At 36.4% G+C, this 17,007-nt stretch overlaps 2 protein-coding genes across 2 annotated transcripts; both read right to left on the bottom strand.

Annotated features, from left to right (window-relative positions):
• Window positions 1-3,154: 3,154 nt before the first annotated feature.
• On the bottom strand, window positions 3,155-4,329 carry LOC112763565 (uncharacterized). Its single transcript, XM_025809205.1, has 4 exons — window positions 4,199-4,329; window positions 3,976-4,141; window positions 3,506-3,897; window positions 3,155-3,287 (listed from the first exon to the last, which is right to left on the bottom strand). The coding sequence occupies exons 1-4, from the start codon at window positions 4,327-4,329 to the stop codon at window positions 3,155-3,157; spliced, it is 822 nt and encodes a 273-aa protein (XP_025664990.1).
• Window positions 4,330-7,875: 3,546 nt separating this feature from the next.
• On the bottom strand, window positions 7,876-9,687 carry LOC112765821 (NAC domain-containing protein 46). The gene is made up of 3 exons (XM_025811682.2): window positions 9,368-9,687; window positions 8,976-9,241; window positions 7,876-8,729 (listed from the first exon to the last, which is right to left on the bottom strand). Exons 1-3 carry the CDS (start codon window positions 9,609-9,611, stop codon window positions 8,055-8,057), a joined length of 1,185 nt encoding a protein of 394 aa, XP_025667467.1. The 5' UTR covers window positions 9,612-9,687; the 3' UTR covers window positions 7,876-8,054.
• Between the last annotated feature and the right edge of the window lie 7,320 nt (window positions 9,688-17,007).

Below are 17,007 nucleotides of genomic sequence, written 5' to 3'. Positions count from 1 at the left end.
GTTGTCTAAAAAACTTGATTCGTCAGAGACCCTTAATGAGGTAGCTGTAGCGATCTTAGTATTGACTGGGTTTCAACATGTTTCGCGAGTAGGCAAAATGAGAGGTCATTCTACACTACTGAGTGCATTAGTGGAACGATGAAGGCCAAAAACTCACATGTTTCAACTTCCAGTCGGCGAAGTGACGGTGACGCTGGAAGACGTGACACATATACTTGACCTCCTGGTTAATGGGGAGCCCGTCACAGGTAGAACAGACAGCAGTCACCAGTTTTTGGTGGAGAACTGCATCGCTTGTTTTGGTCGGGAGCCTGGTCCACAAGATCACGTCTTAGGCAAGGTGAATCTTGCATGGGTCCGGTGGTACAGAGACACCGAACCGTGTGACACGTAGGAGTCCATTGAGTAGTACATCCGGGCTCACATTTTCTGCATGCTCGGAATGGTTGTGTTTCCGGATAAGTCTATCACTTCATTGAACTCGAAGTTTTTGCCTCCACTTCGAGATTTTCACCGGATTTCACTATACAGTTGGGGGGCAGCCAGTCTAGTACATCTATACAGATCGTTGTGTCGTGCATCATGATACAACTGTAAAGAGATAGATGGGCCACTCATACTACTTTTTGTTTGGGCGTGGGAGCGTATGCCGTTCCTAGCGCCTATTTCCCACGATCAGTTCGTCGATGTTGTTGTTTCACTTGCGTGACGGTATTATTTTTTATTGTTATTATTATTGTTGTTATTATTGTTATTGTTATTTTTATTGTTGTTCTTATTGCAATCATTCTAATTTTGTTTAGGTGGAGTCATTGGCGCCAACATACAAGATATATACAGAAGCCTACTGCGCATTTTAGACGATGACTCAATGACATGGAAGTCGACGATATAAGTTTTAACCTTTTATGTTAGGCTGCTTATTTAGAATAACAATTTTACTAATCAGCCTCGTGGTTACTAATGTGCAGTTTATATGGTGCCCGTATATGAGAGTAGGGGTTCCGGAGTACCTCGCTGTAAATTTGTTAATGTGCTCCACAAAGTCACCATTAGTGTCATTCGAGTGTATAGAGTGGTACCCGATAGACCGAATTAGACGACAGTTTGGGTTGCAACAGCTTCCACGAGACCCGGCTTTCGAGATTGGTTGTGATCATTGTAGGCGGTTGACAGGCCCACAGAACCATGATTAGAGAGATAGGAACATTCAATGGGTTAACTTGTGGATATCTGGCCGCTATAATACACTGCAGTTAGGGGACGAGATTGTCGACTTTCATCATCTCCCGGTGTACTACGATTGTTACATATAGCAGTACGGGCATCACCTACGACTGTCAGATAGAGTTATAGGTGAAGAAGCTGACACGAATGAACCACAGGAACAGCAGGAAGAACTAGCTGGACCTCAGCAACAAATTCCCCCTCATGAGCACCAGTATTAGGCACCGGGCTATGACCAAGGATTTCAGGTATCATTAAGGTTTATTATCATTAATGTTACCGTTATTAATTATTATTAATGATTCCGTTATTAATTATTATTATTCAAGTTGATTAATTATTATCTAGGTTTCAGTATATGAGCACCACTTTCAGGCCCCGGCATATGAACACCAGTTCCAGATGCCAGGGAATGAGCAGTAATTTCAGGACCCAACATATGGCCAGCAGTTTCAGGCACTGGCCTATGGCCAACAGCAGTTTTTGGTATATGAGCAACAACAGCAATGGCCGGCGTGGGAGTAGCAACAACCGTACATGTCGGAACTACAACCACCTCAGGCAGCGGAACCTTACATACCACAGATGGTAATTCCAACCGATTGTCAATTCAGTCCTTGCATGGAATTGATTCCATCAGCTTCTCTCAGGTCCTGAGGGACACAAATTATCTGTTTTCGACGCCAGAGCAGCAAGGGCCTAGTGCATCTGAGCAGTCTGTTGGTCGTCACGCCACATCAGGTAATGCCAGTGACTTCTCGATGGATCGCTCGCCATGTCATGTAGTTCCTCACTGTCCTTTTGCACCACCGCGTACCGAGTTGTTTGATTTGAATGAATACCTGCAGCATGAGGAGGGATTTCTAGGACATGACCTTCAGCACAAGTATGATTATAGCGTTGTGAGTGCTCCGGGCATAAGTGGTTCCGGTTTGTACGACATTAGCGGTGCTTCTGACATTGGCGGTGGTTTGGATGCCGGTATTCCTCAGGGTCATCCGTATAATTTACGGACACAGACTGTGCCCCCGGATAAATACACCCCATCTCAGTATTCGAAGAAGACACCGAGGAAGTAAGTTGTTGCAATTTATCTTATACTGTTCAGTATAGCTTTGTATTCAGTGTTGTTACTTATATTCAGTATTGTATCTCGTATTGTATATTTAGATGTTTCTATTTTTTCTTGTACTTATTATGGTATGTTTAGCTTTGTTATCGTACTTTTCTGTTTGAGACCAATTTGTTGCACTTTTTATCTAACTTCGTATTTATTATTCAATGTTTACCGCATGCATAAATAAATTGCGCAAACACATAAAAAAGCTTACACGCTAATGGGCGAGGATCGCGCATATCCCATGAATCCATCTCATTCAAGTAACGGGTTGACTTCGGTCTTTCTTTTGTCGTGCACCACAATGTCCAGTTTGTGATCACTTTCACTCCTTCATATCTAGCCTACGTAGATAGGACACCCAGAACAAACTCACCTCTGTAGACCTTGTAAATTTCAGACATCTTATACACGTCATGCACATATACTTGCCAATGAAGATGCTAGTTAGTGCAATATGCAAGGATGTGACAACATGGGAGTCGCTCAACCTGGAAATGACCACAATCACAGTGTCGTTGCGCAAGGTTAACAGTGTAAATGGAACCATCTTGCATTTTGCGAACCTCAAACATCTCATTGCGCCTGTCGAACTGATTGACCATAATGTTTCCTGCACGTCGAAAACTTTCTTCCACTCTTTTGAAAATTCTGAATACGTGAATCCGTCACGGACACGCTCATGAGCCTCGGCGCTCTTTCGAGTAAATAATTCGTTTAGCCGATAGAAAGTAGACCTAACAATGGCAGTCATAGGAAAGTTGTGTGCACCCTTCAGGACAGAATCTATGCACTCTACCAAGTTTGTCGTCATATGTCCCTAACGATGACCCCGTTGAATTCCAACACCCATTGCTGAACACCGATCTCATCGCACCATTGAGTATATGCCTCACCCCACTCTTTAAGCCTTTGGTAGTTTTTGTTGTACTCTTGTTCCATCCTAGAATAGCATATTGAACAAACCATGTAATCATAAGCAGGTGCCACAAAATTACTATGAATAGGACCATAACAACGAATTCAAATACCTGTGTTAACCACGAGTTTATGCAAATACGGAGCCTTGAACCTCCTTAAGAAATTGGACCCGATGTGCTTGATGCAGAATATGTGCCACACTCTTGGTGGTGATCATGCATCATTACTGCGAGCTATCACTGCGTCGATGGAATTATCTCGGTCAGAAAATTGTCCACGCCATCAATGGTAACAACATATCTCCGCAAATTGGTTAGGAAAAACTCCCACGCGTTTTCCATCTCACCATCGACTATCGCAAATGCAATAGGCACAATGTTTTGGTTCCCATCTTGTGCAACCGCATCTAGAAGTTCACCTTTATATTTTCCGTACAGGTGTGAGCCATCAACCTGCACCAATGGCTTGCAGTGTCTGAATGCTACAATACACGGATAGAAATTCCAAAAAATGCGATGGAGAATTCTTTCACCTTGAATCTCCTCACTCTCACGATAAACAGGGAGCGTTTTTATTTTAACACGGGAGCTTGGCATCTTCGCAGTCGTTGCTTTCAACCATACTAGCAGAGTCTGGTAAGAAACTTACCAATCACCGAAAATGTTTGCGATAGATTTCTGCTTTGCCAACCAAGCCTTGCGGTAACTTACAGTGTACTTGAATCTGGACTGAACTTCTGCAATAATAGACTTCACCTTTATCGACGGATTTTCTTCAACCAATGGCCTAATGGCATCTGCAATTGTGTCTGAGTCCAACTTGGCATGATCTTGTAAAATCGTGCCCATGGTGCACGTGTGTTTGTCGTTGTATCTCCTGATCTCCCAACACCCATTCTTTCAAATCAAGCTAGCTCGGATAAGTCAATCGCACCTTGCACCATAACCCTTGCATTTCGCATAGAATGTCTGCGGCTCAGACTCATAAACAGTGTAATCAACTCCTCTAGAGATAGTGTAGCTTTTGATTGCAGACATCACTGACTCTCTAGAACCAAATTTCATTCCGACACTAAACTCACCATCTTACGCCGCAACATTGCCTTCAGCTACGACATGCGAACCACCGTCAGTCGGAGAAGGCAAATAAAATAAATAGTAGTGGTAACTTTAATTAATAACCATAAGATAACATACCGATATTTGCATACTCAGGAAATTTCGGGGCATGCATGGCTTCGAGATCCAGAGTCCGCATAAAACATGGAATGCCAAAGGGTGCTGACTTACAATCGCATGCGCCTCATTTTGTACCGCCGGATTGCCTGCCAAGTCTCCGTCATCGTTTTCATCATCGATTTCATAGTTGGCTTCAAACTCCTCTTCACTGTCATTGTTATTTTTTTCCCAATCTATATCCTCGAGTTCATCAACGTTGACATCGTCGCCAACTGCATCCATCCCCGTATGCTGTTCTTACAAAGATCATTTTGTAACTCTACAAAACTCATGGTACATAGAATAGCAAATAAAAACGGACATTCACAAATAAAAGTCACTCCTTCGTGTGTGTTTTTGGTATAATCTCACCGTTATAATACACTCACATATTTGCAATACCTTCCATAACCTCAACCTCACCTAACCCGACTTTTTTAACACAACTAATTGTCAAAAAAACTCACAAGTATGAGATATATGAAAGAAAGAGAAATGGGAGTAGAATGAAAGTGAGGTACAACTTGGGTTGAATTGAGTTTTGTATTTATAGGCAAGGCTGATAAACTCATATTTTATGATATATTTTGTGCTCAATTTAAGTGATTTATTCAACCCTTCACCCACTTATTCATGTGAAATTGCATGGTTTTACTTTCCCTTCCTTATTATGTGATGTATGTGAAAAACATGTTTCCTTTGCTTTAAAAATAATTATTTTAATTACCTTTTATTACCATTCGATGCCGTGATTTGTGTGTTGAGTATTTTCAGATCTCCTAAGGCAGGAATGATTTAAAGGATGGAAAGGAAACATACAAAAATGGAAGGAAAGCACAAAATGGAGTTTTTGAAGAAACTGGCAGCGACGCGAACGCATGGACGACGCGGCCGCATGCTTAGCACGAAAAGGCAGTGACGCGAACGCATGACTGACGCGGACGCGCGCCTTGAGCAGAACGCAGAGGACGCGTACGCGTGACCGAAGCGAACGCGTAATAAGGAAAAATCCAGATGACGCGACCGCGTGACAAACGCCACGCACCAGAAACTGCAGAAAACGCTCCCAGCGATTTCTGAAAGCCTTTTTGGCCCAGATCCAAGTACAGAAAGCAGAGATTAGAGGTTAAAAAGTGGGGGAATGCATCCATTCAAAAGGGAGGCCCTCAATTATTCACTTTTCATAGTTTAGATGTAGTTTTTAGAGGGAGAGGTTCTCTCCTCTCTCTTAGGTTTTAGGATTAGGATTCCTCTTAAAGGATTTAGGACTTCAACTCTTCATCAGGTTCAATATTTTTTTACTTTATATTTCTCTTTTACTTTCAGATACTTTAATGTTCTCATTTAATTACTTATGTTGCCAAATTGGCTTATGAACCATTCATGTTAGGATTTTTTTTATTTAATATAAACTGAGGTATTTCAGATTTGTGATTCTTATTTAGCTTTTTATATTCCTGGCTTAAATTGATTAATTGGTAACTCTTGAGTTGTCAAACTCATCGTGATTGATAATTATTATCTTTGCTGATTGATCTAAATTCCTATAACTCTAGTCCTTCCTTAGGAGTTGACTAGGACTTTAGGTGTTAAATTGATTTATCCACTTGACTTACCTTCATAGTTAGAGGTTGACTTAGTGGGAGCAAAATATAATTCTCATCACCATTGATAAGGATAAATAGGATAGGACTTCTAATTTTCATACCTTGCCAAGAGTTTATTTTACAGTTATTTATTTATTTTACTTGTCATTTAAATTACTTGTCCCTTACTTTCAAAACCCCCAATTTACAAAACTCATAACCAATAATAAAAACACCTCCCTGCAGTTCCTTGAGAAGACGACCCGAAGTTTAAATACTTCGATTATCAATTTTAAAGGGATTTGTTACTTGTGACAACCAAAACGTTTGTACGAAAGAATTTTCTGTTGGTTTAGAAGCTATACTTACAACAAGATCATATTTTTATATTTCTTTACCAATAGAAAAATCGATCGTCAAAGATTCTCGATTAAAATATTATTTTTATATAAAACGTAGGCTGCATTTTGCAGCTTCCAAAAAACTTTTTTGACCCACTTAAAACGCAACCTGCATTTTTAGGTTTCCAAAAAATAAAAATAAAAAAAGTCAATTTCTAAACACAACCTGTATTTTGAATTTTCAAAAAATAAAAAAAAATTGCCCATTTCCAAATGCAACCTGCATTTTGGGCTAAAAACCACAAACAAAAAATTAAAAATTAAAAAAACTGAAACTTTATAAACATAGCCTGCCCTTTGGTTGCACAAAAAAATTGAAAAAGGTAATAAAGACAAAACATAACCTACATTTTAACAGGACAAATGTTTGATATACGTCCATTTTATTGCATTACATTGTAATCATTCCCATTTTGAAAAAAATCAGCCAACAAAAAATGAGGATATTTCTAAAATATAAATCTCGAAATTACTTTTTCCCCGACAGTAACGTACAGCTGAACACAAAAATTGAAAGCAAATAAAAGTGAGCGAAGGGAACGACTGTCGCAGTCTCGCAGACGCCAAATTAAAGGCTACGTTGCTGCATCTTATAAAAATAAATAAGAGCAATGCTAGGGGCCAGCAACTTTTGTGATTGGTAGCCATCAAATAGCCATCAATGATGATCTAATGATGTGAGATTGATGTGAGTTTTCATCTAATGACTCACCTTTCTCTGCTGGCTACATGCTGGCCAAAATTCAACAAAACTGCTGCCCCCTAGACTTTTCCAATAAATAATAATATACAAGAAACAATAAAAAATCAAATAGTTTAGAAATTAGAATGATCCTATTTAATATTTATTAATTATTATTAAAATAATTATATAATTTTAAATATAACAAATATGTAATTATAAATTTATATATATATAATTATAAATATTATATTATATAAGATAACTTTAGATATTTTTTTTAGAATTATCGACAAATGAATATTAATCCTCACTCATCATATAATACAAACGTTACCCGATTCTGAAAATACAGCAAATACAAAAGAAAGGTTCAATTTGTGATTCAGGAAGAATTGAAGCTCTCTATTCTTGATATGTTATCGTGTAGAATACTACTATAGCTTAGTGTATATATAGTTTTAATCATGTTGACATGTATATATAATAGATGCTTAGATACATGGCCGGAGATTATTAACCACATGAATTTTCATTACTATAAGAAACCTTAGCTTAGCTTGTATGTGTAGCGCAGCTATTATATCTTCTTACAAGGAACAATAATGTAACGCACGATGGTGTTGGTACTTCAATTATTCTTTGTATGCAAAGACAAATATATAGATTATATATATAATGTTATACTGATATGTCCATATCAAAGGTCAGTGCACGCACGTAGCAACAGAAACATTAATTAATTAATTAAAAATCGACATATATATATATATATATATATATATATATATATATATTAGCTTAACATATATACTACACATACATAGGTACGCATATACAATAAGTTAATAATTAATTAATTAACTAATTAAGGTAAATATGCATGCATGCACATACATTATTTTACAGAAGGTGATGATGATGATGATGAGGCCAAGATTGAATCCCAAGAGGAGCATCGTCGAGTATGTGCAGCATAGAAGCCGAAGAAGAAGACATCATCATTATTTCAGCATTGTTATTATTATTATTATTATTATTATTAGGAGTAGGTGAAGGTCCTCCTGATGAGAATGCTATCAAGCCAGCAGCAGCAGCATCCATTATCTCAACACTACTAGCAGTATTATTAGCGTTGCAGTTATTATTATTGTTATTACCACTGTCGATCCAATGCAATAAGTTGGGATAATCTTCTAGAAGCTGTTGGTATTGGAAGAATGATGGAGAAGGAGGCACTGTTTTTGTTAATTTAGTAGACTTGTTGAGCTTAAGCGAGTGTTGGGAGGAAGGTGGTGGTGGAGGGTAATGGTTGCTGTTAATTGTTGATGATCTGGTTTTAGTGGTTTCTTCAGGGATTGGGAAAGGATGAAGCAATGGCGAGAGGAGGTTTTGATTATGATTATGAGAGTGGGAGATATGGTCATTGAACAGGGATGATGGGGTTTGGAATAATAATAATGGATCGTGTTGTTGCTGATGCTGCAGTTGATGATGAAGTAGCAGAGGAGGAGGAGTAGTAGTAGGAGCTCTCTTTTCCCCACTTTTATGAAATATTCTGCATATTACCCACTCATCCTGCATCTCTCAAACAATTAATTAATTAAGATGGCTCTCTAGGAATTCACATGTGGGAATGAATAGTAGGTAGAAAAGATGGATTGGATCACATGAAGACAAGAGAAACAAGAGCAGAGAGTAAAAAGGGTCAAGTTTAGGAACAGGAAATGATTCATTAGTCAACCCAAAAGTGAAGACATAACTTGATTCACACGGTACACAGAAGCCAATGTAAGTAAGAGTGATTGCTTTGGGTGTATGTACCTTAGAGAGGGAAGGAGAGCTGTGAGGGTCCAACCGGAACTCATGCATTACCCATTTAGTCTTCTGACCGCGGGGGGCCCTCCCTTTGTAGAACACCAACGTCTTCTTCATCCCAACAAGGCCACCGCCGCCGTAGACTTGCTTGTCCTTGCCGGTAGCCTTCCAGTACCCAGCAGCGGTTGCTCTGTTAGTTCTGAGGCCCGTTGGGTATTTTCTGTCTCTCACACTGTACAGATACCACTCTCTCTCCCCCATCTTTGCCACTTCTGCCGTACATGCCATTTCATCCACCAACATCACATTCACATTTTTTCTTTTTTAAAGAAAGAAAGAACTCAACACTTACAGCCAAGCTTATTACGATTGAAGAATAAATTAAATTAAATTCAGACCTGGAAGTTCCCATGGCTCGCATCGATTGAGATCAACCTCCACAAAGTTGACATGAGTAGTAGTAGTAGTAGCAGTAGTAGCATTTGTATTATTGAAGACCTTGGAAGCCAAATAGAAGGTAATGAGTTCTTGATCAGTTGGGTGAAACCTGAAACCCGGTGGCAAACCTTGAGCGTTTCTCTTTTCATGATCACTCAGCTCACACGCTAGCTCTTCCATTGATAGCATCATCATCATCATCATCTATGTATCACACAGTAACCATTAACCATGCACCTCATACATACATATATATATATATATATATATAATGAGGTACCTGCCTCTTCTGAAAACGAGGGAACTGAAGGAGGAGGAACATGTATCCATTATTTATATAATTATTTAGTTATTTTGTCGTATACTATCATTACTTCAAAACACATACAATAAATCAATAATGCTGTTTTGCACACATTTTGGTTTACCAAACTTACTTATTTATACATTAATTAAAAAACAAATATTATACGTACCTTTGACATTATAACTTTAATTTTAGAATATATTCTACAGAGCGAAGTTCTAAGAAAATCCCTGTCAAAAAAAAATGTTCTAAGATAATCATTTCAAACAGACATTATTAAGAGTGAAATGTTTGTTTTTACACTTTAAATCAAGAATTAAGGAAATTCATTAAATAAATTCCTGAAAAAAAAAAACGAACGGATAATTTCGAAGGTAATTTGAGGAGAAAGCCAAGAAGGGTTGCATTAAATGCGTGGTTGGTTGCAGAATTTAATTCAGAGTCTGAGAGCAAATGCCTACTACTACTTACTACTACTATATCAGCCTATACTCTTTGAGCTTGTGAGCTTATTAGTACTATCATTTCCTCTTCTTGCAAATAAAATTTGGAACCAAGAGTAGAAAGTCGTTGATTGAATACCGAGATTTTTAGACCTTTAATGCATCCAACTCTTCATTTTAGGGAATTGGTCAAGGAGGAACAAATCAACCTATAATTAATTAAAGCTTTGTTTGGTTGGAACTTGGAAGGAAGTGGGGAAGAGAGAACTAACCATAAAGGAAAGAAAAGGAAGAAGTTGAATAGAATTTTTAATTTCCACAAGTATATTTAGATGGGAAAAAAATGATTTATTTATTTCGTTTGTTTGAATGGAAAAGTGGAAGAAAAGAAAGGCATATTAACTTCAGTGTTAATACTCAAATTCGTCCATGAAAGATTACGCGATCTTTATTTTCGTCCTTAAATGATTTTTTTAATCAAATTAGTCCCTGAAAAATAAAAAATAAGTCAAATTAGTCCTTCTGTCAGTTGGACGATAACGTGGCACGTTAAGTGCCACGTGGCATGATGACGTGGCACGCCACGTGTCACTTGACATGTAAAAAAGATTTTTATAGTCAAAATAGTCCTTAAAGGTCCAAACATAAGTCATTTTTATCCCTCAAATTTTAAAAATTAGTCAAACTAGTCCTTATATAATTTTTTTTATTTTTTCTTCATAATATTAAATTTGAAATATTTTTTGATACTACTAATCTTAATAGAAATGTAATTGACAAACAAAACATTAGTAATTGTATCTTTTCTTCTTAAAAAATTTTTTTCAATAAAACTATCTCTCTCCTTTAATTCTTCTCAAAATCTCTCTTATTCTTTTCTATTCTAAAACATTTTTCTTACATACATTTTACTGGAATATATATATATTCCAGTAAAAAAAAGATGTATGTAAGAAAAAAAATAGTGGTATAACTTTGTTTAGCTTAATATACATAAATTTTGATTCCGAGCATATAACTTTGTTTAGGTTAATAAATACATACATTTCAATTTTGAGTATATATATATATATTCCAGCAAAATGTATGTAAGAAAAATGTTTTAGAATAGAAAAGAATAAGAGAGATTTTGAGAAGAATTAAAGGAGAGAGATAATTTTATTGAAAAAAAATTTTAAGAAGAAAAGATACAATTACTAATGTTTTGTTTGTCAATTACATTTCTATTAAAATTAGTAGTATCAAAAAATATTTTAAATTTAATATTATGAAGAAAAATAAAAAAATTATATAAGAACTAGTTTGACTAATTTTTAAAATTTGAGGGATGAAAATGACTTATGTCTGGACTTTCAAGGACTATTTTGACTATAAAAATCTTTTTTACATGTCAAGTGATACGTGACGTTGACCTGGGTATGCCACGTGTCACTGACCTGCCATGTGGCGTGCCACGTGTCGATGACCTGCCACATGGCGTTGACTGTGGCGTTGATCTGCCACGTGGCGTGCCACGTCATCATGCCACGTGACACTTAACGTGCCACGTCATCGTTCAACTGACAGAATGACTAATTTAACTTATTTTTTTATCTTTCACGGACTAATTTTATTAAAAAAATTATTCGAAAACGAAAATGAAGATAACATAATCTTTCGGGAACGAATTTGAGTATTAACCCATTAACTTCAATGATATTTCTGGCCCTTATCTTATGAAGAATTATTCTATTTATAATAATTTTATCCTTTACTGACAAAATTGTTTTTAACTATTTGATAAAATAAAATAATTGTTATATGTACACTCAAACATAAAAAAGGTTCTTAAATTTTTTTATTTTTTAAATTTTCAGTTGACGTTTTCAAATTTAATTTTCCCAAAAATAAAAAATAAAAAAGATAAGATAAAAATATTGATATCTAAAGTGTCTAACATTTTTGTATAAATAACTTTTTTATAAATAAATACCAAATAAGAATATAATTTATACTATATATTATCAATACAAAAAGGTTTACATATGCATTTAATAATAAATAATAATATATTATCATATTAATAACAATATATAATATATTATATTACATTTAATAATATATATTATATTATATATGCTATTGCATAATGCATATATATATATATATATATATATATATATATATATATATTAAAAAAGCAGGGGAATATTTGGAACCAAGTTCCAGAAGGCCAGTTCCGCTTATTTTCCAATCACTCTTGTTTACTTTTCCACACGGATAAAGAAGATTTTCTAAAATTAAGAGGATTACAAGTAAAAAATAAGACCAATAAATTTATAATTTTTATTATATATAAATTTTATTATCTTATTTAAAGATAATTAATTTTTTATTTTTTATTTTACCATTTTTTTACTGCAAGTCTGATTCTCAAACTACTTCTTTCTCTCTCTCTCTCCCTGAAACAAACAAACCCTAAGTGCGTACATCATTTTCAGGCACAGCGCGAAAGATAGAGTTGTACAGAATTTTGTAATCGATTTTGGGGGTGAAAATTTAGACTTGCACTGCTAAAGTAAGATTATTGGTTTACCTTTTTGTTAAAGGGAAGATGAAATTGTGCTAGTAATTAATAAGGTACAGGATTATATCACTGTGGCATAGCTGAACAGTGAGGGATAATTGATTAGTATTTAATATTTATACACACTTTACTGTAATAATGGTATGTATGTGATGTTTATACGGAAGGTGAAGCTCAAATAATTGCAAAAGGACGTTGTTGTTCAATATGCGTAGCAGCAGAACACAACAGTGTAGTAATAAATGATTGGGGCTTGGCGCCAAATAACAAATAACTAGTCCCGAATGATGGTTTAAGAAAATATTTGTAAAGATTATTAACAAATATTTAGTTTGTTAATAAAATCTCTTATATTATTAACATTTTATTTAATAATGATAAGGTGAATTTAAGCGAATATGTAAATACTGAATTCGAAAAAATATAAAGGGTTAAGTATTTTTTTTGTTCTTAAGATTTTGAGTCAAAATTAAAATTGTTCTCAACTTTTTTTTTGTATTAAAATCATTTTAAACATTACAAAACGTTATCAAATCGTCTTTTTGTCTATAAATGATATTTTTTAGACAATTTTACCCTTAAACAAAAATGAAAAAACCCTTCTAACCCTCACCACTAACTTTCCCGCATCATCATCATCATTTGTGCATCTCTCTTCTTCTTCCTCTCCCTTTTCTCATGGCCATCACCACTACCACCATAACCATTACACATTCTTTTTCTCTAAATCACTATCACCCAACCACAAACTAAATTCAGCAACATCAACCAAATTCAGCAACAAATTTAGTAATTTTAGCAAATTCAGCAACAGCAACAATAAAATAAATCAATAGCAATAACAACATCCACAAAATAAATTAACAAAAATTTTAGATTTAACAACAATTCACCAATCATCAACCACAACTTCAGATTCAAAATCACCAACAACAAAAATTAAAAAAAAAAGAAATGATGGATATGTTCTTCAAAAAATAAAAAAATAAAAAAGGAAGAACGAACAGAGAAGAAAAAAAAGTCATGGTGCGGGAAACTACTGCCATTAACCTCTGGCCGCCGCCGCCCTCAGTGCGCTGGTTCTACCCTCCTTCTTCCTCCCTTTCTTTTCTTCTTCCTTCCAACTGCCACCCACCGTCGCCGTCCGTGGAAAGCCAGCAGCCACTGCAAGCGCCGCCTCTCCCTTTCCCAGAACTCGATCCCAAACCCGCACCCTCCGATCTCCCGAAACTGCTGCCCACCACCTTCGATTTCTGGACAAGGATGAATTCGAACGCCTCCCCATCGAACACCCCTCCTCATATCACAACGCTTCCCACTCCAATTCCACTTTTCCTCTCACCCATCCCGACGCCATCTCGAATCAAACGGTGATAATCGCTCTGATGCAAAACTGCTGCGGTGCTTCATCGTCTCTCCCAAAGAGAATGAACCAGAAACAAAAACCTTCTTCTCATTCCTTTCTCTCGCTTACCCAAATTTCAGAGGGAAACAAAAAAACAAAAATAAAAATTTTCGCATAATCGTGCTTCAATTCAGACCCAGATCGAGTTTTTTCAGCTGCTAAATCCTATTCTATCAAAGTTACAATCTTTTATGCGTTTCTGAACCATGGAGAGTGAAAGGAAGGAAAAGCTTGGTTTTCATGATTTGGTGAGGAAATTTGGTGAGGGAGAGTAGGAGTCTGGAGAAAGAAAGAGAGAAATAGACTCAGTGATGATGAAGGGGGTTGGGGGTTAATGGGGAGGCAGAGGGATTTTTTTTATGGGCAAAATCATCCAAAAAAATTTATTTATGGACAAAAGGATGATTTTATAACGTTTTGTAATGTTGAGGATGGTTTTAATACAAAAAAAAAAAGGTTGGGGACGATTTTGATTTTGACCCAAGACCTTAGGGACGAAAAAGTACTTAACCCAAATATAAACCTCCTTCTTAATTAATTAGTAAATATTCAATATGGTATTAAGATAACATAATTTCTTATTAAATACTAATAGAAATTATTTTAATAACGATTTTATTCACCAGAGATTTTAAATTTCAACAAACTACTAATAAGTTTATATATTATTTTAAAAAAGAATCTTTAAGGTAATTATATAAAAAATTATGAGTAAAATCTTTTTTTGATCTCTATTCTTTTTTAATTTAGACAATCTGTACCTTAATGATTGAAAAAAGACAATATGTTCCTTGTCATTTCTTTTTGATAAAAGGACAAATAGGTCATTGACTTTTTTTCCTGCTAACATTTTCGTCTCCGAAGAATGGAAAATACATTCATGTCCAATGTGGACAAATTTACCCCTCCGTTAAAGTCAATCCGTTAGACCCAACGAAAAATGCTGACGTGGCTCCCGTGGCACTGACTTCACCGTTACAGGATGACACGTGTACTATAGCTTCTGAAAAGAGGACATATTAGTCCCCAAGCTCCAAAACAACGTCGTTTCTCCCCCACCCCTCCAAACACACTTTAACTCCCATTGCAATACCCATAACACCTATGTTTGATTTTCTGAATTACTGAAAACCCTAAGAAGACAAACGATCAAATTCCTTCCTCCCTGTTTCTCCCTCAAAAAATTACAGTACGTAGAAGAGCAATCAGTGTAGGGTGAAGTTGCTGTCGGGGGCTGATGAGCGGATATTTTATACGCTTTTTGAGGTTAATTTCATATAGTTTTTAGTATGTTTTAGTTAGTTTTTAGTTTATTTCCATTAGTTTTTAGAAAAAATTCATATTTCTGGATTTTACTATGAGTTGTGTGTTTTTCTGTAATTTCAGGTATTTTTCTGGCTGAAATTGAAGGAGCTGAGCAAAAATCTGATTCAGGCTAAAAAAGGACTGCTGATGCTGTTGGATTCTGACCTCCCTGCACTCAAAGTGGATTTTCTGGAGCTATAGAACTCGAAATGGCATGCTTCCAATTGCGTTGGAAAGTAGACATCCAGGGCTTTCCAGAAATATATAATAGTCCATACTTTGCACAAGGATAGATGATGTAAACTGGCGTTCAACGCCAGTTCTCTGCCCAATTTTGGCGTCCAGCGCCAGAAAAGGATCAAAAGCTGGAGTTGAACGCCCAAACTGGCACAAAAACTAGCGTTCAACTCCACAAATGGCCTCTGCATGTGAATTGCTTAAATCTCAGCCCAGCACACACCAAGTGGGCCCCAGAAGTGGATCTCTGCATCATCCATCATAGTTTACTCATTTTTTGTAAACCTAGGCTACTAGTTTAGTATTTAAACAACTTTTAGAGACTTATTTTGCATCTCATGACATTTTAGATCTAAACTTTGTATTCTCTGATGGCATGAGTCTCTAAACCTCATTGTTGGGGGTGAGGAGCTCTGCTGTGTCTCGATGAATTAATGTAAGTATTTCTGTTTTCCATTCAAACACGCTTGTTCCTATCTAAGATGTTCATTCGCGCTTAACTGTGATGGAGGTGATGATCTGTGACACTCATCACCTTCCTCAAATCATGAACGTGTGCCTGACAACCACCTCCGTTCTATATACGATTGAATGAGTATCTCTTAGATTCCTTAATCAGAATCTCCGTGGTATAAGCTAGAACTGATGGCGGCATTCATGAGAATCCGGAAAGTCTAAACCTTGTCTGTGGTATTCCGAGTAGGATTCAAGGATTGAATGACTGTGACTAGCTTCAAACTCCTGAAGGCTGGGCGTTAGTGATAGACGCAAAAGGATAGTAAATCCTATTCCAACCGGATCGAGAACCAACCGGTGATTAGCCGTGCTGTGACAGAGCGCGTGAGCGTAGTTTTCACTGGAAGGATGGAAGGTAGCCATTGACAACGGTGATCCACCAACACACAGCTTGCCATAGGAGGATGTGCGTGCGTGAACAAGAAGACAGAGGAAAGTAGAGATTCAGAAGACAAAGCATCTCCAAAACTCCAACATATTCTCCATTACTGCATAACAAGTAACCTTTAATCCATGCTCTATTGTTTATTTGCAATTCAACTGATAAACATAATTGACTTCCTGACTAAGATTTACAAGATAACCATAGATTGCTTCAAACCAACAATCTCCGTGGGATTCGACCCTTACTCACGTGAGGTATTACTTGGACGACCCAGTGCACTTGCTGGTCAGTGGTACGAGTTGTGAAAAGTGTGATTCATAATTCGTGCACCAAGTTTTTTGCGCCATTGCCGGGGATTGTTCGTGTTTGGACAACTAACGGTTTATTTTGTTGCTTAGATTAGGAAAAATTTCTCCTTTTTTGTTTAGAGTCTCTT

The sequence above is a fragment of the Arachis hypogaea genome, chromosome 17 (genome assembly GCF_003086295.3).
Source record: "Arachis hypogaea cultivar Tifrunner chromosome 17, arahy.Tifrunner.gnm2.J5K5, whole genome shotgun sequence".
Taxonomy (NCBI): domain Eukaryota; kingdom Viridiplantae; phylum Streptophyta; class Magnoliopsida; order Fabales; family Fabaceae; genus Arachis; species Arachis hypogaea.
Note: the sequence above shows the minus strand (reverse complement) of the source record. Positions and strands in the feature narration are given on the sequence as shown.